Below are 21,315 nucleotides of genomic sequence, written 5' to 3'. Positions count from 1 at the left end.
CCATGTAAATTAAAGAATGATCGAATGCAGAGATTAAAACATGTCGATAAGTTTGAATGGTTTGTAATTAACCACCAATCAACTTTGATGACTGAATATGTGAGATACTCACCGCGAAGGACCGTATATTTTTACCACTCACTGTTAAGGACAGGCTTGTTCACTACCCACTGTTGAGCACCGGTATGTTAGCTACTCAGTGTTGAGTTCCTGTATGTTAACTACCCACTGCTGAGGAACGAATATGTTTGCTACTCACCATGAAGCACTGGATGATAGACTACATTTGCCATTGCAGGATCCACATCAATTTTAGTGTTGAGTGTGATGGCACCGTTTGTGGAATCAATGTTGAAATTGGTCGCGTCTGTACATGAAGTTAGAGAAACGACTGTGTACGTCTCTATTATACATCACTTATGTTAGTTAAAATCAATCATTCATCTGAGAGCTATCAGAACCTGAGTGTCGGTTAGTGTAACTTTGTACTTTGTCATCACTCTATTGTGCACAGTTACTAATTAATGCCAGTCGAGACTGAACTCCATTACAAGATTACAGAAAGTCATATTCACCAAGACAACAATACATGATTAGATACAATTACATTCCTCTGAACAACATAGTCGCCAATACATCTTATGCCTACACACAATGATATTCGCACGAATGTCATATTCGCAAAGACAACATGACACGATTACAGCCAATGAAATTCCACAGATGACATTGCAATCTGTTACAATTCCATTGTTCAAGTTGTACCAAATCTGTACCGCTGACCATTGAAGTAAAATAACTGACCTGTGAGGGTGTACACTAGTGTTGTGCCAGCATCAGCATCAGAGGCGGAAAACACAAAGCCAGCGCTTGTGCCGGATGGCTTCTCCTCGTCGATGGTGATGTCTACGTCAGTGACAGTGATGACTGGGGTGTTGTCGTTGATATTTGTTACTGTTAGGGTCAAGGTCACGGATGCCGAGTTGGTGCCGTCAGATACTAAAATATAAAAACATCATAGCAAGATCTTTTAAAATATTGAAATGTTAGTTAGGTTTTGCCATGTAAATTAAAGAATGATCGAATGCAGAGATTAAAACATGTCGATAAGTTTGAATGGTTTGTAATTAACCACCAATCAACTTTGATGACTGAATATGTGAGGTACTCACCGCGAAGGACCGTATATTTTTACCACTCACTGTTAAGGACAGGCTTGTTCACTACCCACTGTTGAGCACCGGTATGTTAGCTACTCAGTGTTGAGCTCCTGTATGTTAACTACCCACTGCTGAGGAACGAATATGTTTGCTACTCACCATGAAGCACTGGATGATAGACTACATTTGCCATTGCAGGATCCACATCAATTTTAGTGTTGAGTGTGATGGCACCGTTTGTGGAATCAATGTTGAAATTGGTCGCGTCTGTACATGAAGTTAGAGAAACGACTGTGTACGTCTCTATTATACATCACTTATGTTAGTTAAAATCAATCATTCATCTGAGAGCTATCAGAACCTGAGTGTCGGTTAGTGTAACTTTGTACTTTGTCATCACTCTATTGTGCACAGTTACTAATTAATGCCAGTCGAGACTGAACTCCATTACAAGATTACAGAAAGTCATATTCACCAAGACAACAATACCTGATTAGATACAATTACATTCCTCTGAACAACATAGTCGCCAATACATCTTATGCCTACACACAATGATATTCGCACGAATGTCATATTCGCAAAGACAACATGACACGATTACAGCCAATGAAATTCCACAGATGACATTGCAATCTGTTACAATTCCATTGTTCAAGTTGTACCAAATCTGTACCGCTGACCATTGAAGTAAAATAACTGACCTGTGAGGGTGTACACTAGTGTTGTGCCAGCATCAGCATCAGAGGCGGAAAACACAAAGCCAGCGCTTGTGCCGGATGGCTTCTCCTCGTCGATGGTGATGTCCACGTCAGTGACAGTGATGACTGGGGTGTTGTCGTTGATATTTGTTACTGTTAGGGTCAAGGTCACGGATGCCGAGTTGGTGCCGTCAGATACTAAAATATAAAAACATCATAGCAAGATCTTTTAAAATATTGAAATGTTAGTTAGGTTTTGCCATGTAAATTAAAGAATGATCGAATGCAGAGATTAAAACATGTCGATAAGTTTGAATGGTTTGTAATTAACCACCAATCAACTTTGATGACTGAATATGTGAGGTACTCACCGCGAAGGACCGTATATTTTTACCACTCACTGTTAAGGACAGGCTTGTTCACTACCCACTGTTGAGCACCGGTATGTTAGCTACTCAGTGTTGAGCTCCTGTATGTTAACTACCCACTGCTGAGGAACGAATATGTTTGCTACTCACCATGAAGCACTGGATGATAGACTACATTTGCCATTGCAGGATCCACATCAATTTTAGTGTTGAGTGTGATGGCACCGTTTGTGGAATCAATGTTGAAATTGGTCGCGTCTGTACATGAAGTTAGAGAAACGACTGTGTACGTCTCTATTATACATCACTTATGTTAGTTAAAATCAATCATTCATCTGAGAGCTATCAGAACCTGAGTGTCGGTTAGTGTAACTTTGTACTTTGTCATCACTCTATTGTGCACAGTTACTAATTAATGCCAGTCGAGACTGAACTCCATTACAAGATTACAGAAAGTCATATTCACCAAGACAACAATACATGATTAGATACAATTACATTCCTCTGAACAACATAGTCGCCAATACATCTTATGCCTACACACAATGATATTCGCACGAATGTCATATTCGCAAAGACAACATGACACGATTACAGCCAATGAAATTCCACAGATGACATTGCAATCTGTTACAATTCCATTGTTCAAGTTGTACCAAATCTGTACCGCTGACCAATGAAGTAAAATAACTGACCTGTGAGGGTGTACACTAGTGTTGTGCCAGCATCAGCATCAGAGGCGGAAAACACAAAGCCAGCGCTTGTGCCGGATGGCTTCTCCTCGTCGATGGTGATGTCCACGTCAGTGACAGTGATGACTGGGGTGTTGTCGTTGATATTTGTTACTGTTAGGGTCAAGGTCACGGATGCCGAGTTGGTGCCGTCAGATACTAAAATATAAAAACATCATAGCAAGATCTTTTAAAATATTGAAATGTTAGTTAGGTTTTGCCATGTAAATTAAAGAATGATCGAATGCAGAGATTAAAACATGTCGATAAGTTTGAATGGTTTGTAATTAACCACCAATCAACTTTGATGACTGAATATGTGAGGTACTCACCGCGAAGGACCGTATATTTTTACCACTCACTGTTAAGGACAGGCTTGTTCACTACCCACTGTTGAGCACCGGTATGTTAGCTACTCAGTGTTGAGCTCCTGTATGTTAACTACCCACTGCTGAGGAACGAATATGTTTGCTACTCACCATGAAGCACTGGATGATAGACTACATTTGCCATTGCAGGATCCACATCAATTTTAGTGTTGAGTGTGATGGCACCGTTTGTGGAATCAATGTTGAAATTGGTCGCGTCTGTACATGAAGTTAGAGAAACGACTGTGTACGTCTCTATTATACATCACTTATGTTAGTTAAAATCAATCATTCATCTGAGAGCTATCAGAACCTGAGTGTCGGTTAGTGTAACTTTGTACTTTGTCATCACTCTATTGTGCACAGTTACTAATTAATGCCAGTCGAGACTGAACTCCATTACAAGATTACAGAAAGTCATATTCACCAAGACAACAATACCTGATTAGATACAATTACATTCCTCTGAACAACATAGTCGCCAATACATCTTATGCCTACACACAATGATATTCGCACGAATGTCATATTCGCAAAGACAACATGACACGATTACAGCCAATGAAATTCCACAGATGACATTGCAATCTGTTACAATTCCATTGTTCAAGTTGTACCAAATCTGTACCGCTGACCATTGAAGTAAAATAACTGACCTGTGAGGGTGTACACTAGTGTTGTGCCAGCATCAGCATCAGAGGCGGAAAACACAAAGCCAGCGCTTGTGCCGGATGGCTTCTCCTCGTCGATGGTGATGTCCACGTCAGTGACAGTGATGACTGGGGTGTTGTCGTTGATATTTGTTACTGTTAGGGTCAAGGTCACGGATGCCGAGTTGGTGCCGTCAGATACTAAAATATAAAAACATCATAGCAAGATCTTTTAAAATATTGAAATGTTAGTTAGGTTTTGCCATGTAAATTAAAGAATGATCGAATGCAGAGATTAAAACATGTCGATAAGTTTGAATGGTTTGTAATTAACCACCAATCAACTTTGATGACTGAATATGTGAGGTACTCACCGCGAAGGACCGTATATTTTTACCACTCACTGTTAAGGACAGGCTTGTTCACTACCCACTGTTGAGCACCGGTATGTTAGCTACTCAGTGTTGAGCTCCTGTATGTTAACTACCCACTGCTGAGGAACGAATATGTTTGCTACTCACCATGAAGCACTGGATGATAGACTACATTTGCCATTGCAGGATCCACATCAATTTTAGTGTTGAGTGTGATGGCACCGTTTGTGGAATCAATGTTGAAATTGGTCGCGTCTGTACATGAAGTTAGAGAAACGACTGTGTACGTCTCTATTATACATCACTTATGTTAGTTAAAATCAATCATTCATCTGAGAGCTATCAGAACCTGAGTGTCGGTTAGTGTAACTTTGTACTTTGTCATCACTCTATTGTGCACAGTTACTAATTAATGCCAGTCGAGACTGAACTCCATTACAAGATTACAGAAAGTCATATTCACCAAGACAACAATACATGATTAGATACAATTACATTCCTCTGAACAACATAGTCGCCAATACATCTTATGCCTACACACAATGATATTCGCACGAATGTCATATTCGCAAAGACAACATGACACGATTACAGCCAATGAAATTCCACAGATGACATTGCAATCTGTTACAATTCCATTGTTCAAGTTGTACCAAATCTGTACCGCTGACCAATGAAGTAAAATAACTGACCTGTGAGGGTGTACACTAGTGTTGTGCCAGCATCAGCATCAGAGGCGGAAAACACAAAGCCAGCGCTTGTGCCGGATGGCTTCTCCTCGTCGATGGTGATGTCCACGTCAGTGACAGTGATGACTGGGGTGTTGTCGTTGATATTTGTTACTGTTAGGGTCAAGGTCACGGATGCCGAGTTGGTGCCGTCAGATACTAAAATATAAAAACATCATAGCAAGATCTTTTAAAATATTGAAATGTTAGTTAGGTTTTGCCATGTAAATTAAAGAATGATCGAATGCAGAGATTAAAACATGTCGATAAGTTTGAATGGTTTGTAATTAACCACCAATCAACTTTGATGACTGAATATGTGAGGTACTCACCGCGAAGGACCGTATATTTTTACCACTCACTGTTAAGGACAGGCTTGTTCACTACCCACTGTTGAGCACCGGTATGTTAGCTACTCAGTGTTGAGCTCCTGTATGTTAACTACCCACTGCTGAGGAACGAATATGTTTGCTACTCACCATGAAGCACTGGATGATAGACTACATTTGCCATTGCAGGATCCACATCAATTTTAGTGTTGAGTGTGATGGCACCGTTTGTGGAATCAATGTTGAAATTGGTCGCGTCTGTACATGAAGTTAGAGAAACGACTGTGTACGTCTCTATTATACATCACTTATGTTAGTTAAAATCAATCATTCATCTGAGAGCTATCAGAACCTGAGTGTCGGTTAGTGTAACTTTGTACTTTGTCATCACTCTATTGTGCACAGTTACTAATTAATGCCAGTCGAGACTGAACTCCATTACAAGATTACAGAAAGTCATATTCACCAAGACAACAATACCTGATTAGATACAATTACATTCCTCTGAACAACATAGTCGCCAATACATCTTATGCCTACACACAATGATATTCGCACGAATGTCATATTCGCAAAGACAACATGACACGATTACAGCCAATGAAATTCCACAGATGACATTGCAATCTGTTACAATTCCATTGTTCAAGTTGTACCAAATCTGTACCGCTGACCATTGAAGTAAAATAACTGACCTGTGAGGGTGTACACTAGTGTTGTGCCAGCATCAGCATCAGAGGCGGAAAACACAAAGCCAGCGCTTGTGCCGGATGGCTTCTCCTCGTCGATGGTGATGTCCACGTCAGTGACAGTGATGACTGGGGTGTTGTCGTTGATATTTGTTACTGTTAGGGTCAAGGTCACGGATGCCGAGTTGGTGCCGTCAGATACTAAAATATAAAAACATCATAGCAAGATCTTTTAAAATATTGAAATGTTAGTTAGGTTTTGCCATGTAAATTAAAGAATGATCGAATGCAGAGATTAAAACATGTCGATAAGTTTGAATGGTTTGTAATTAACCACCAATCAACTTTGATGACTGAATATGTGAGGTACTCACCGCGAAGGACCGTATATTTTTACCACTCACTGTTAAGGACAGGCTTGTTCACTACCCACTGTTGAGCACCGGTATGTTAGCTACTCAGTGTTGAGCTCCTGTATGTTAACTACCCACTGCTGAGGAACGAATATGTTTGCTACTCACCATGAAGCACTGGATGATAGACTACATTTGCCATTGCAGGATCCACATCAATTTTAGTGTTGAGTGTGATGGCACCGTTTGTGGAATCAATGTTGAAATTGGTCGCGTCTGTACATGAAGTTAGAGAAACGACTGTGTACGTCTCTATTATACATCACTTATGTTAGTTAAAATCAATCATTCATCTGAGAGCTATCAGAACCTGAGTGTCGGTTAGTGTAACTTTGTACTTTGTCATCACTCTATTGTGCACAGTTACTAATTAATGCCAGTCGAGACTGAACTCCATTACAAGATTACAGAAAGTCATATTCACCAAGACAACAATACATGATTAGATACAATTACATTCCTCTGAAAAACATAGTCGCCAATACATCTTATGCCTACACACAATGATATTCGCACGAATGTCATATTCGCAAAGACAACATGACACGATTACAGCCAATGAAATTCCACAGATGACATTGCAATCTGTTACAATTCCATTGTTCAAGTTGTACCAAATCTGTACCGCTGACCATTGAAGTAAAATAACTGACCTGTGAGGGTGTACACTAGTGTTGTGCCAGCATCAGCATCAGAGGCGGAAAACACAAAGCCAGCGCTTGTGCCGGATGGCTTCTCCTCGTCGATGGTGATGTCCACGTCAGTGACAGTGATGACTGGGGTGTTGTCGTTGATATTTGTTACTGTTAGGGTCAAGGTCACGGATGCCGAGTTGGTGCCGTCAGATACTAAAATATAAAAACATCATAGCAAGATCTTTTAAAATATTGAAATGTTAGTTAGGTTTTGCCATGTAAATTAAAGAATGATCGAATGCAGAGATTAAAACATGTCGATAAGTTTGAATGGTTTGTAATTAACCACCAATCAACTTTGATGACTGAATATGTGAGGTACTCACCGCGAAGGACCGTATATTTTTACCACTCACTGTTAAGGACAGGCTTGTTCACTACCCACTGTTGAGCACCGGTATGTTAGCTACTCAGTGTTGAGCTCCTGTATGTTAACTACCCACTGCTGAGGAACGAATATGTTTGCTACTCACCATGAAGCACTGGATGATAGACTACATTTGCCATTGCAGGATCCACATCAATTTTAGTGTTGAGTGTGATGGCACCGTTTGTGGAATCAATGTTGAAATTGGTCGCGTCTGTACATGAAGTTAGAGAAACGACTGTGTACGTCTCTATTATACATCACTTATGTTAGTTAAAATCAATCATTCATCTGAGAGCTATCAGAACCTGAGTGTCGGTTAGTGTAACTTTGTACTTTGTCATCACTCTATTGTGCACAGTTACTAATTAATGCCAGTCGAGACTGAACTCCATTACAAGATTACAGAAAGTCATATTCACCAAGACAACAATACATGATTAGATACAATTACATTCCTCTGAACAACATAGTCGCCAATACATCTTATGCCTACACACAATGATATTCGCACGAATGTCATATTCGCAAAGACAACATGACACGATTACAGCCAATGAAATTCCACAGATGACATTGCAATCTGTTACAATTCCATTGTTCAAGTTGTACCAAATCTGTACCGCTGACCATTGAAGTAAAATAACTGACCTGTGAGGGTGTACACTAGTGTTGTGCCAGCATCAGCATCAGAGGCGGAAAACACAAAGCCAGCGCTTGTGCCGGATGGCTTCTCCTCGTCGATGGTGATGTCCACGTCAGTGACAGTGATGACTGGGGTGTTGTCGTTGATATTTGTTACTGTTAGGGTCAAGGTCACAGATGCCGAGTTGGTGCCGTCAGATACTAAAATATAAAAACATCATAGCAAGATCTTTTAAAATATTGAAATGTTAGTTAGGTTTTGCCATGTAAATTAAAGAATGATCGAATGCAGAGATTAAAACATGTCGATAAGTTTGAATGGTTTGTAATTAACCACCAATCAACTTTGATGACTGAATATGTGAGGTACTCACCGCGAAGGACCGTATATTTTTACCACTCACTGTTAAGGACAGGCTTGTTCACTACCCACTGTTGAGCACCGGTATGTTAGCTACTCAGTGTTGAGCTCCTGTATGTTAACTACCCACTGCTGAGGAACGAATATGTTTGCTACTCACCATGAAGCACTGGATGATAGACTACATTTGCCATTGCAGGATCCACATCAATTTTAGTGTTGAGTGTGATGGCACCGTTTGTGGAATCAATGTTGAAATTGGTCGCGTCTGTACATGAAGTTAGAGAAACGACTGTGTACGTCTCTATTATACATCACTTATGTTAGTTAAAATCAATCATTCATCTGAGAGCTATCAGAACCTGAGTGTCGGTTAGTGTAACTTTGTACTTTGTCATCACTCTATTGTGCACAGTTACTAATTAATGCCAGTCGAGACTGAACTCCATTACAAGATTACAGAAAGTCATATTCACCAAGACAACAATACATGATTAGATACAATTACATTCCTCTGAAAAACATAGTCGCCAATACATCTTATGCCTACACACAATGATATTCGCACGAATGTCATATTCGCAAAGACAACATGACACGATTACAGCCAATGAAATTCCACAGATGACATTGCAATCTGTTACAATTCCATTGTTCAAGTTGTACCAAATCTGTACCGCTGACCATTGAAGTAAAATAACTGACCTGTGAGGGTGTACACTAGTGTTGTGCCAGCATCAGCATCAGAGGCGGAAAACACAAAGCCAGCGCTTGTGCCGGATGGCTTCTCCTCGTCGATGGTGATGTCCACGTCAGTGACAGTGATGACTGGGGTGTTGTCGTTGATATTTGTTACTGTTAGGGTCAAGGTCACGGATGCCGAGTTGGTGCCGTCAGATACTAAAATATAAAAACATCATAGCAAGATCTTTTAAAATATTGAAATGTTAGTTAGGTTTTGCCATGTAAATTAAAGAATGATCGAATGCAGAGATTAAAACATGTCGATAAGTTTGAATGGTTTGTAATTAACCACCAATCAACTTTGATGACTGAATATGTGAGATACTCACCGCGAAGGACCGTATATTTTTACCACTCACTGTTAAGGACAGGCTTGTTCACTACCCACTGTTGAGCACCGGTATGTTAGCTACTCAGTGTTGAGCTCCTGTATGTTAACTACCCACTGCTGAGGAACGAATATGTTTGCTACTCACCATGAAGCACTGGATGATAGACTACATTTGCCATTGCAGGATCCACATCAATTTTAGTGTTGAGTGTGATGGCACCGTTTGTGGAATCAATGTTGAAATTGGTCGCGTCTGTACATGAAGTTAGAGAAACGACTGTGTACGTCTCTATTATACATCACTTATGTTAGTTAAAATCAATCATTCATCTGAGAGCTATCAGAACCTGAGTGTCGGTTAGTGTAACTTTGTACTTTGTCATCACTCTATTGTGCACAGTTACTAATTAATGCCAGTCGAGACTGAACTCCATTACAAGATTACAGAAAGTCATATTCACCAAGACAACAATACATGATTAGATACAATTACATTCCTCTGAACAACATAGTCGCCAATACATCTTATGCCTACACACAATGATATTCGCACGAATGTCATATTCGCAAAGACAACATGACACGATTACAGCCAATGAAATTCCACAGATGACATTGCAATCTGTTACAATTCCATTGTTCAAGTTGTACCAAATCTGTACCGCTGACCATTGAAGTAAAATAACTGACCTGTGAGGGTGTACACTAGTGTTGTGCCAGCATCAGCATCAGAGGCGGAAAACACAAAGCCAGCGCTTGTGCCGGATGGCTTCTCCTCGTCGATGGTGATGTCCACGTCAGTGACAGTGATGACTGGGGTGTTGTCGTTGATATTTGTTACTGTTAGGGTCAAGGTCACGGATGCCGAGTTGGTGCCGTCAGATACTAAAATATAAAAACATCATAGCAAGATCTTTTAAAATATTGAAATGTTAGTTAGGTTTTGCCATGTAAATTAAAGAATGATCGAATGCAGAGATTAAAACATGTCGATAAGTTTGAATGGTTTGTAATTAACCACCAATCAACTTTGATGACTGAATATGTGAGGTACTCACCGCGAAGGACCGTATATTTTTACCACTCACTGTTAAGGACAGGCTTGTTCACTACCCACTGTTGAGCACCGGTATGTTAGCTACTCAATGTTGAGCTCCTGTATGTTAACTACCCACTGCTGAGGAACGAATATGTTTGCTACTCACCATGAAGCACTGGATGATAGACTACATTTGCCATTGCAGGATCCACATCAATTTTAGTGTTGAGTGTGATGGCACCGTTTGTGGAATCAATGTTGAAATTGGTCGCGTCTGTACATGAAGTTAGAGAAACGACTGTGTACGTCTCTATTATACATCACTTATGTTAGTTAAAATCAATCATTCATCTGAGAGCTATCAGAACCTGAGTGTCGGTTAGTGTAACTTTGTACTTTGTCATCACTCTATTGTGCACAGTTACTAATTAATGCCAGTCGAGACTGAACTCCATTACAAGATTACAGAAAGTCATATTCACCAAGACAACAATACATGATTAGATACAATTACATTCCTCTGAAAAACATAGTCGCCAATACATCTTATGCCTACACACAATGATATTCGCACGAATGTCATATTCGCAAAGACAACATGACACGATTACAGCCAATGAAATTCCACAGATGACATTGCAATCTGTTACAATTCCATTGTTCAAGTTGTACCAAATCTGTACCGCTGACCATTGAAGTAAAATAACTGACCTGTGAGGGTGTACACTAGTGTTGTGCCAGCATCAGCATCAGAGGCGGAAAACACAAAGCCAGCGCTTGTGCCGGATGGCTTCTCCTCGTCGATGGTGATGTCCACGTCAGTGACAGTGATGACTGGGGTGTTGTCGTTGATATTTGTTACTGTTAGGGTCAAGGTCACGGATGCCGAGTTGGTGCCGTCAGATACTAAAATATAAAAACATCATAGCAAGATCTTTTAAAATATTGAAATGTTAGTTAGGTTTTGCCATGTAAATTAAAGAATGATCGAATGCAGAGATTAAAACATGTCGATAAGTTTGAATGGTTTGTAATTAACCACCAATCAACTTTGATGACTGAATATGTGAGGTACTCACCGCGAAGGACCGTATATTTTTACCACTCACTGTTAAGGACAGGCTTGTTCACTACCCACTGTTGAGCACCGGTATGTTAGCTACTCAGTGTTGAGCTCCTGTATGTTAACTACCCACTGCTGAGGAACGAATATGTTTGCTACTCACCATGAAGCACTGGATGATAGACTACATTTGCCATTGCAGGATCCACATCAATTTTAGTGTTGAGTGTGATGGCACCGTTTGTGGAATCAATGTTGAAATTGGTCGCGTCTGTACATGAAGTTAGAGAAACGACTGTGTACGTCTCTATTATACATCACTTATGTTAGTTAAAATCAATCATTCATCTGAGAGCTATCAGAACCTGAGTGTCGGTTAGTGTAACTTTGTACTTTGTCATCACTCTATTGTGCACAGTTACTAATTAATGCCAGTCGAGACTGAACTCCATTACAAGATTACAGAAAGTCATATTCACCAAGACAACAATACATGATTAGATACAATTACATTCCTCTGAACAACATAGTCGCCAATACATCTTATGCCTACACACAATGATATTCGCACGAATGTCATATTCGCAAAGACAACATGACACGATTACAGCCAATGAAATTCCACAGATGACATTGCAATCTGTTACAATTCCATTGTTCAAGTTGTACCAAATCTGTACCGCTGACCATTGAAGTAAAATAACTGACCTGTGAGGGTGTACACTAGTGTTGTGCCAGCATCAGCATCAGAGGCGGAAAACACAAAGCCAGCGCTTGTGCCGGATGGCTTCTCCTCGTCGATGGTGTTGTCCACGTCAGTGACAGTGATGACTGGGGTGTTGTCGTTTAGGTTATTAACGATGAGAGTAAATTGCGCGCTAGCTGTTGTTGGTGTTGTATCACTATCGACAACTCTGCGAAAATAAAAGTACATAGTTATATAAGACAATAAAAATGATTTTTTAAATATGATTTGGTACAACCACGGAAGTCGAAACAATTCTGAAAAGCTTATGAAGAATATGATGCATATGATGCGAGATATGTATCAAAAGATAGGCAAACTTATTTTTAAATAATGTTATCAGTGTTTGTTGTCTGGCCAATGAGACAGCAACAGTAGATGTAATGTGGTCAGTTTTTGTTGTTTGCATATGAAGGGATAGTGTGGTCTGACCCACGCTCAGCCGAAATTTTTAAAAGACAAAAACATGTCTGAGGTGTGGCGTCTTTTTAAATGTGGGGTCTGGTCATTTTGCGATGATATGTGACGGACGTGATGTCATTTATGGATAACCCCCGAAACCCACAGTTATCTAATGATAACGGGTAGTCTAGTCACAATTAAATTTAGAAACAAAAAGATTTACTAAAAGAAAACCAAATGTAAAACAACTTACTGCACAACAATGAGATAAGACGTAATTGTTTCATAGTCTAAGCTTGCAGTATCCACCCTGACTTCACCATCACTTGAATCGATCTTAAACCCGGCGGCGGTGGTTAGGCTGTAGGTCAAAGTTCCCACGCCTGTAGCAGAAACTTGGAAGATAAGGGTATCGACAGGGCTGTTCTCATTCACAGAGGGGTTGCTGGTGGTGTCGATGGTTATGGTGGCGCCTGGGTAGATAAAGTCGGTATCGGTATCCGTTTGCGACGTCCATAAAAAAGACAATTTAAAACCCTTCATCGCCTCGCTCTTTAAAAAAATTGTAATAATTTTCTGAATATCTCTTTTCATTGTATTTATTCACTTGCAACGTGTTTTGTATTCAATATTTACATAATATAATACATAATAATGCCTATTATTAATATATGTCATTAAATGATACCAGTAGAATCTCAAATGTTTTGTGTCAAATAAATAAAATATTGAAATTTATGATGAGCTTCCTGTTTTATTTCAACATTTTCCACACGTGTCAATAAATGTCTAATAACCCCAACTCTGTGTGCGCATCATGAATAGATGACCCATAAACATCAGAGATGTCTAGCCACAGGCCTAACAGTTTGTTTGATTACCTACCTGTTAGTCTAACTAATTGTTTGCCCCTTCTATGTTTATCTACCCTTTTCTCTAACTGTTTGTATATCTACCAGTTACCAGACAGTTTGTCTAGCGACCTGTTTGTCACTTGAGAAATTGCCAAGTTTCTATCTGCACGTCAGACAGTTTTACAATAATGAATAAGATAAAAAACACTTAACTGGATTAAAATCCATGGAGGCAGGGGATACAAAGTCATTATGTTAAAATGATGTAGTGCAATAAACAACGGAGAGATTTTAAAATATAACGTAATCGCTTATCCTTTATGGTATTTTTAACTATTATAAAAACCCTTTAATTAAACAAATTAAAAAAAAAAAATAACTTTATAGCAATACGCTTTTAAATGTACTGAAAATAAAATAAAACGAAGTAGCTCTCTTTCATAAAATTGTTTGTCGCTAAAATATGTAAAAATGTCATGAGCACCCAAGGCTTTTATGAAAAAAAAAAACAAATTAGTTTTATTTTGGTATTTTCAACGCATTTAAAAGCTTGTCTCTATAAAGTTTTTTAATGTTTGTTTTATTTTCTATTTTTTAGTGATTCGTAATTTATGAAGTCGACAGAACTAAAAATATTTGCTTTAAAACACCAACAGTAGCTCGCGATATCTGAAAGATGATTATCTGCCCCGTAAAAGCAGCCATTAATGATAAAAATTATACAGAAAACAGAAAGGTCTTAAGTTTGTTACCTCGCCTTAGCTTCAAATCATTTAAAAACTTTATTATCTGCCCTTAATAGCCATTGCTAGATTGACCAGCTCTACGATTGTAAACATTCACGTGAACCTTTGCTCACCAGACTGACATAATGATTGCGTATAGTTAGTTATCTCCCGTTCTGTTATTGAATGTAGTAATATATAAAATTATTTAATTTAGTTATCTCCCCTTAGTTAGTTTCGAAACCGTTTAATTAATATTTAATGACAAATTAAACATCTAATTAAATTTTTAAAAAGATAGAATTTTATTGTCATTGAAGCGGAACATATTTGGAATGTTTGAACAAAATCGCTTTATAAGAAATGGGTCGAAATGGAGTTAAAAGATTTGACACAAATCCACAAACATGGAAATAAACAGACATTGCGAAGTAAATAAAAGCTTGTAATTTAAAAAAAGAACACTTTTGAGCCGATATTGCGACCCGACAGCATTGAGTTATTTCCGTTGAACGGAAGTACTAATTTACGCTATTTCCGATTTCTCAAAAACTAATCTAAATTTATAAAGTACTAATAATATTCTGCACTATTATGCACTTTTTTATTTGTCATTCACTGGTGTGCAATTCTTTTTTCTACGAGATTCTATTCTATTTTAAAAAGTTTAAGTGGATTAAAATGGATTAAAATTTATGTCTATATCCCGAGCTCCCATCCACTGTTTTTTTATATAAGAATATTCGATAAAGTTTAGGGGAGATCACTCCCGGTTTATTTCTTTTGGGTTTGTGTTTTGTAGTTTTGTGTTGTTCTGTTCCCAAGTTGGTATATTTAAAAAGATTTACCGTGGCGGAGCACGGGTATGCAGCTAGTATATCTATATAAAGAGAGTGATTAGGTCACATACTGTAGTTCTCTTGTCTTATTTAATATCAAAATTTATGTCAATTTTACTTCTTAAGGACTACAAAACAGATTATGTTGAGTTTCTTGTCTTTTGGTTGTGTGTATACTTTGTGTTGTTTTTTGTTTTGTGTGATAAATTGTTTCGTGTTGTCGGTCTGCATGGTATTTTGTTCTTTTGTTTCTTACAGAGTAATGTTTGGATGTATTTTTACCCTTAGCGATGTATATACATGAGTATAATATATATATATATAAAAGCGCAAACAGCAAAAGCGCAAACAGAAAAAAGCGCACACAGAAAAAAGCGCAACCCGAAAAATACGCAAACAGGAAAAAGCGCGAACAGAAAAAAGCGCAACCAGAAAAAAGCACAAAGAAAAATAAGCCAAGATAAATTTTAGCACAAACACCTATATGTACTAGATGAGACATTTACACATGACTGTTAGGGCTGCTGTGAGAGTGTCGTATTTGATCACGTGATCTACTACCATTTTAAGCATACCACTACCATGTTCATTCCCATCACCACGATACAGGCTTTAATCGCTTTACACAATGCCTATTATTTTCTTGGTCAATATTTATTCAACTACTATTCTCGTATATATAAACATTAAACTATCATCCGCGTCATCAAACATGCATTCTTCATATCTCTCGCACCAACATTCATTCGCACCAAAATACTCTGATGAAACGCACATCATAACAATGATGTATTTAATATTATTTCATCATGACGCACCTACCTACCTACCTAGCTACATACTTACCTAGCTAGCTACCTTGCTAGCTACCTACCCACCTACTTACCTTATTTATTTATCTGTGCGTGAATGATCTACTGGACAGCGGCTACGGGGTTTCCCCTTCCGCCCGAGGCGGGTATTTAAACTGACCGCTCGGATTTTTCTCTCTTTTGACCCGAGTCGAGAATGTAGGTGGGGTCAGTTTCTGTGTGGGCGCTTGGTGCACCTCGTGCGTATTTGTTTTTTAATAATATTTTATATGTATATTTGTGATTTGTATGAAAGCGACTTGGCGTGTGTTTTGGACCACGTGGTTTAGGGCAATATGTTTAGGAGTTTTCCTAAACTGGTTTTAATGCGTGTGTGTATTTTACTTAAATATTTTAATGTATTGTTATTGTGGGTTCCCCACGATGACTAAATTGGACTTAGTCACAAGTAATTTTGTTCTGTTTGTCTTAGACAGTATTTAGTATATTTTAGTTTGCCTCGGTTTTAGTTTGCTTTAAAGTTAATCTGTATGTTTCTTGCAACGTCATGTTGAGTCACTTACTTTGTGTCTGCCTTTATTGGGGCCTTAGCGGGGGGGAGGGGGGGGGGGTTAACTTTATTGTTATCAATGTGTATGTGTGTAGGTAGACCAATGGCTTAGTGCTGCTCCCTGTGTAGAATAGATTGGTTCTACAATGAATTAGTTTTACACGTTATTTTTAATCTGCTAGTTCTTGGTTAGACAGTGATTAGATGTGCTTTAAGAATTTATTTTTACGTATTTTACTCGAGGCTTTAGCTAGGTATCTAGTAGTAGTAGTATTTTAAACATGTGTATATATTAATGTATATATTTTTACATGCATTTTATTTATGTTTTCTTTATTTTTTTCTCCCCCCTGGCTTATGTAACTTGGCTGGGTGTTTTGTACGTATTATTTTGTAAGTATTATTTTGTAAGTATTGTTTTGTACTATTGTTTTGTATATATTGTTTTGTATGTAGTGTTTTGTACGTATTGTTTTTTACTATTGTTTTGTATGTATTGTTTGGTGTGGATATTAGACAGCGTTTCGGTTGCCGTAGTGGATAGGAAGGTTGTCTGTGTTCAGAGCCTTGACTATCCGAGGCATCGAAGGTACATAATATCCCATCGAACGTTGTGTTTTGTTTGTTTAGTGTTGGATTAGGATGTTTTGAATTTGACTTCATGTTTACGTTTTTATTGCTGGTTCCATTTTTGATGTAATAAATTTTATTAAATTGTTAAAGCTTTTTTGTGTTTTTATCTAGACTAAGGTTGGGGTTTAACCAGTGTGGGTCTTCCACGGTTGCACTGACCGGACAGTTAATTTAGTTAAGCCTAGGCAAGGTATAGTAGAACAGTCCCCACCCCACTAGCAGGGCTTACACATATTCTAGCGATCTATGCTTTTGTTAAGGAAAGCAATATTTTTTTCGCAGCCTCCTCACATTTTACCGCCTTGTAATTTTACATTTCGCATTTCTCGTATTTTACCCAAACTGCGTTGCTGTCACCAGAAGGATTTCCAACAGTCTATAAAAATACGATCTCATACGTTGGTTTCTATCAACTTGTGATTGATTTCCGGTACACGGAAGTGGTATTTTAATCCAATCAAGAACTTGTAAACTTTTACTTAGGTTGACAAACTTGCATAAAGCCTATAATTATTAGATCTTTTATGTTGGTTTTTAACAACTTTAAGACGATTTTCCCTAATCGGAAGGGGTACTTAACCCTTTTTACTAATTTCTATAACATTTTTCAGAATATGACAAAATAATATTATACTAGCCGTCCTGGCCAGGCCTAGCTATGGCCTCTGTGAAAAACCTATCTGTAAAGGACCGTGACTTGCGTATTTACCCGGCATAGTACGGGTTTAGGAAATATTTTACTTTTTCAATTAAATGTCTATAATATGCAGATACGGACATTTGAAAAAAAATAACACATACCCCTAAACCTAACTTTAAAACTTAACCATAACCACAACCAACTAAAACCCAAATATAAAAGCAAACACAAACATAACGAAAATACAAACATAATCGCAGACAATAACGCGGAAATTAATGCAAACATAAATGCAAACTTAAACGCAAACATAAACGCATAGTGCTCATAGTATAGCCAGGGCGCCAAATTGCATCCTGCCGACGGACACGCCTGATTCGGCTTAGTAAACGATTATAATACTCCATGTAAGCCATAGTGTATTGTACTTAATAAAACGAACGTAGGCCCGGGGCTCCAAATGGCACCCCTTCAGGACGCCCTGGATTCGATTTAGTGAAGGACTATAGTAACCCTTCTTCTTATCCATAGACTATCGCACTGTTTAAAACGAAACTGACGCCGAAGCGCTCATGAAAAAGTCCAGGCGCTCAATATCGCACTGTCCGGGGTCCGGAGGACGCCCTGGAATCGATTTAGTGAATGACTATAGTAACCCTTTTTATTCACAGTCTATCACACACTTTAAAGCGAACGTATGTACCATAGAGCTCACAGGGTAGCAGGGTGCGCCAAATCGAATATGCCTTTATTTTATATTTATTCTTTAAATAAAATTTAGCTTATACATTTAATGCATCCAACATATTATTTTCAACAAAAATCCATATCATTAAGTTCTCCATATATCCCTGAAGATGCTGATATCATAGCCTCAAAAATTGTGTGGACAGAGAGAGAGAGAAGTGCGCTATTTACCTTCAATGTCTTTTCTAAGTGCCTCAGAAATTGTTGCAATATACTACAACTTCCCTAAAGACAATCAGATCCTAATAGACATATGACAAAAAACCAATATAGTGTAAGCAGAAACCTTGTAAGCAATAAAAAATAAGGATGTTAAGATCAGTTATTCGGACAAAATAATTGATATGTTTAAACATTAAAATGTGTGAACCATGAGATTGTAAATCTGAGCGGGCCTACATCAAATTTATACTACACTAAACATGTTATTCTAGTATGAATAATAACTACAATACGCATTAGTTCTAATAGTTTATTAATTGGAAAAAAAAATATATAGTTCATTAAGTTTATAGAAATATTTACACTTCATAAAAAATTAATTTGAAAACAAAATAATGATAAAAACTTCTAAACAATAAACATCAGTTAGTAATACTGTAATGTCATGGATGCATGTTTACTTCCAGCAGACAGAAATTATGTATGTAACACGAAAGTTTTATAAAATACTTGTGTACAGATTTAAATACCTTTCTTACAGGTAAAGCGCCAGAGGAAAAACAATAAAATTTACCGTCAAGTGCACTGACACTATCGTCGCATGATAATAAATAAATGTCAAAATAATAACAAAAACCAAATGTTAAAACAATAACAAAATGCCAAATACAAATGTAAAAATAAAAACCAATGATGTATAAATGTAAAATACTAGCACAATTACCTAGTATTTATTTTCTCAACACAGCATCTAAACAAATAGAAATAAGTTTATAATTTAGGAAAAATAATGCATATTTCTCTGATATTGAATTAGTTTGCTTAAGTAAAAAAACGGAAAATAAACAAACTAGTGTACAACAAGGTTTTATAATATATAAACAAAGTTAATGTGTGCAATCAAATTTTTGTTCAAAGTTAAAAATTTTTTTTTAATCAAATGTTATGGGAACTCTAAAGAAACACCAGAGTTTTAATTTATTTTTGGTGCTATTAGACATTGCGAAGTAAATAAAAGCTTGTAATTTAAAAAAAGAACACTTTTGAGCCGATATTGCGACCCGACAGCATTGAGTTATTTCCGTTGAACGGAAGTACTAATTTACGCTATTTCCGATTTCTCAAAAACTAATCTAAATTTATAAAGTACTAATAATATTCTGCACTATTATGCACTTTTTTATTTGTCATTCACTGGTGTGCAATTCTTTTTTCTACGAGATTCTATTCTATTTTAAAAAGTTTAAGTGGATTAAAATGGATTAAAATTTATGTCTATATCCCGAGCTCCCATCCACTGTTTTTTTATATAAGAATATTCGATAAAGTTTAGGGGAGATCACTCCCGGTTTATTTCTTTTGGGTTTGTGTTTTGTAGTTTTGTGTTGTTCTGTTCCCAAGTTGGTATATTTAAAAAGATTTACCGTGGCGGAGCACGGGTATGCAGCTAGTATATCTATATAAAGAGAGTGATTAGGTCACATACTGTAGTTCTCTTGTCTTATTTAATATCAAAATTTATGTCAATTTTACTTCTTAAGGACTACAAAACAGATTATGTTGAGTTTCTTGTTTTTTGGTTGTGTGTATACTTTGTGTTGTTTTTTGTTTTGTGTGATAAATTGTTTCGTGTTGTCGGTCTGCATGGTATTTTGTTCTTTTGTTTCTTACAGAGTAATGTTTGGATGTATTTTTACCCTTAGCGATGTATATACATGAGTATAATATATATATATATATATATATATATATATATATATATATATATATATATATATATATATATATATATATATATATATATATATGGTGACCAGAAAAATGCGCAACGGAAAAAAGCGCAACATAAAAAAAGCTCAAAAAAAAGCACAACGGAATAAAAGCGCAAACAGCAAAAGCGCAAACAGAAAAAAGCGCACACAGAAAAAGCGCAAACAGAAAAAAGCGCAACCCGAAAAATACGCAAACAGGAAAAAGCGCGAACAGAAAAAAGCGCAACCAGAAAAAAGCACAAAGAAAAATAAGCCAAGATAAATTTTAGCACAAACACCTATATGTACTAGATGAGACATTTACACATGACTGTTAGGGCTGCTGTGAGAGTGTCGTGTTTGATCACGTGATCTACTACCATTTTAAGCATACCACTACCATGTTCATGTGATGTGTGTTTAATTAAGGAGGATTGGTGTGAACAAATATTAGTGCGAAAGTTAATGACGCATTGAATAGTTCCAATGTGACGTTTTAGTTCGTTGTTGTCGGGGAAAGAAGTTAAAAAGTACTCTTGTTCTTGTTGTGTTAAAGGTGATGTCATACTGTAGAACAGTCTTAGTATATATATATATATATATATATATATATATATATATATATATATATATATATATATATACATTTGGCGCCCTTTTTCTCGTCTCGCCGCTCCCCTTAACACCAACACGAAAACC

General features: G+C 37.4%; 1 protein-coding gene across 1 annotated transcript; it reads right to left on the bottom strand.

Moving 5' to 3' along the window:
* Positions 1–251: 251 nt before the first annotated feature.
* LOC131949775 (protocadherin Fat 1-like) lies at positions 252–8,742 on the bottom strand. The gene is made up of 17 exons (XM_059311722.1): positions 8,706–8,742; positions 8,225–8,419; positions 7,680–7,787; positions 7,165–7,359; positions 6,620–6,727; positions 6,105–6,299; positions 5,560–5,667; positions 5,045–5,239; positions 4,500–4,607; positions 3,985–4,179; positions 3,440–3,547; positions 2,925–3,119; positions 2,380–2,487; positions 1,865–2,059; positions 1,320–1,427; positions 805–999; positions 252–367 (listed from the first exon to the last, which is right to left on the bottom strand). The coding sequence occupies exons 1-17, from the start codon at positions 8,740–8,742 to the stop codon at positions 252–254; spliced, it is 2,469 nt and encodes an 822-aa protein (XP_059167705.1).
* Between the last annotated feature and the right edge of the window lie 12,573 nt (positions 8,743–21,315).

This window comes from Physella acuta, unplaced genomic scaffold (genome assembly GCF_028476545.2).
Source record: "Physella acuta isolate Inbredline_101_S28 unplaced genomic scaffold, ASM2847654v3 ptg000714l, whole genome shotgun sequence".
Classification (NCBI taxonomy): domain Eukaryota; kingdom Metazoa; phylum Mollusca; class Gastropoda; family Physidae; genus Physella; species Physella acuta.
Note: the sequence above shows the minus strand (reverse complement) of the source record. Positions and strands in the feature narration are given on the sequence as shown.

What these genes read in the sequence shown, in the direction of transcription:
- LOC131949775 (XM_059311722.1), bottom strand. Translation starts at nt 8,742, where the DNA reads ATGGTGAGTAGCAAACATATTCGTTCCTCAGCAGTGG. An exon ending in TATTCGTTCCTCAGCAGTGG is followed by an intron (nt 8,420 to 8,705) that starts GTAGTTAACATA and finishes TTTATATTTTAG; the next exon opens with TATCTGACGGCACCAACTCG. An exon ending in ACTAGTGTACACCCTCACAG is followed by an intron (nt 7,788 to 8,224) that starts GTCAGTTATTTT and finishes CTTCATGTACAG; the next exon opens with ACGCGACCAATTTCAACATT.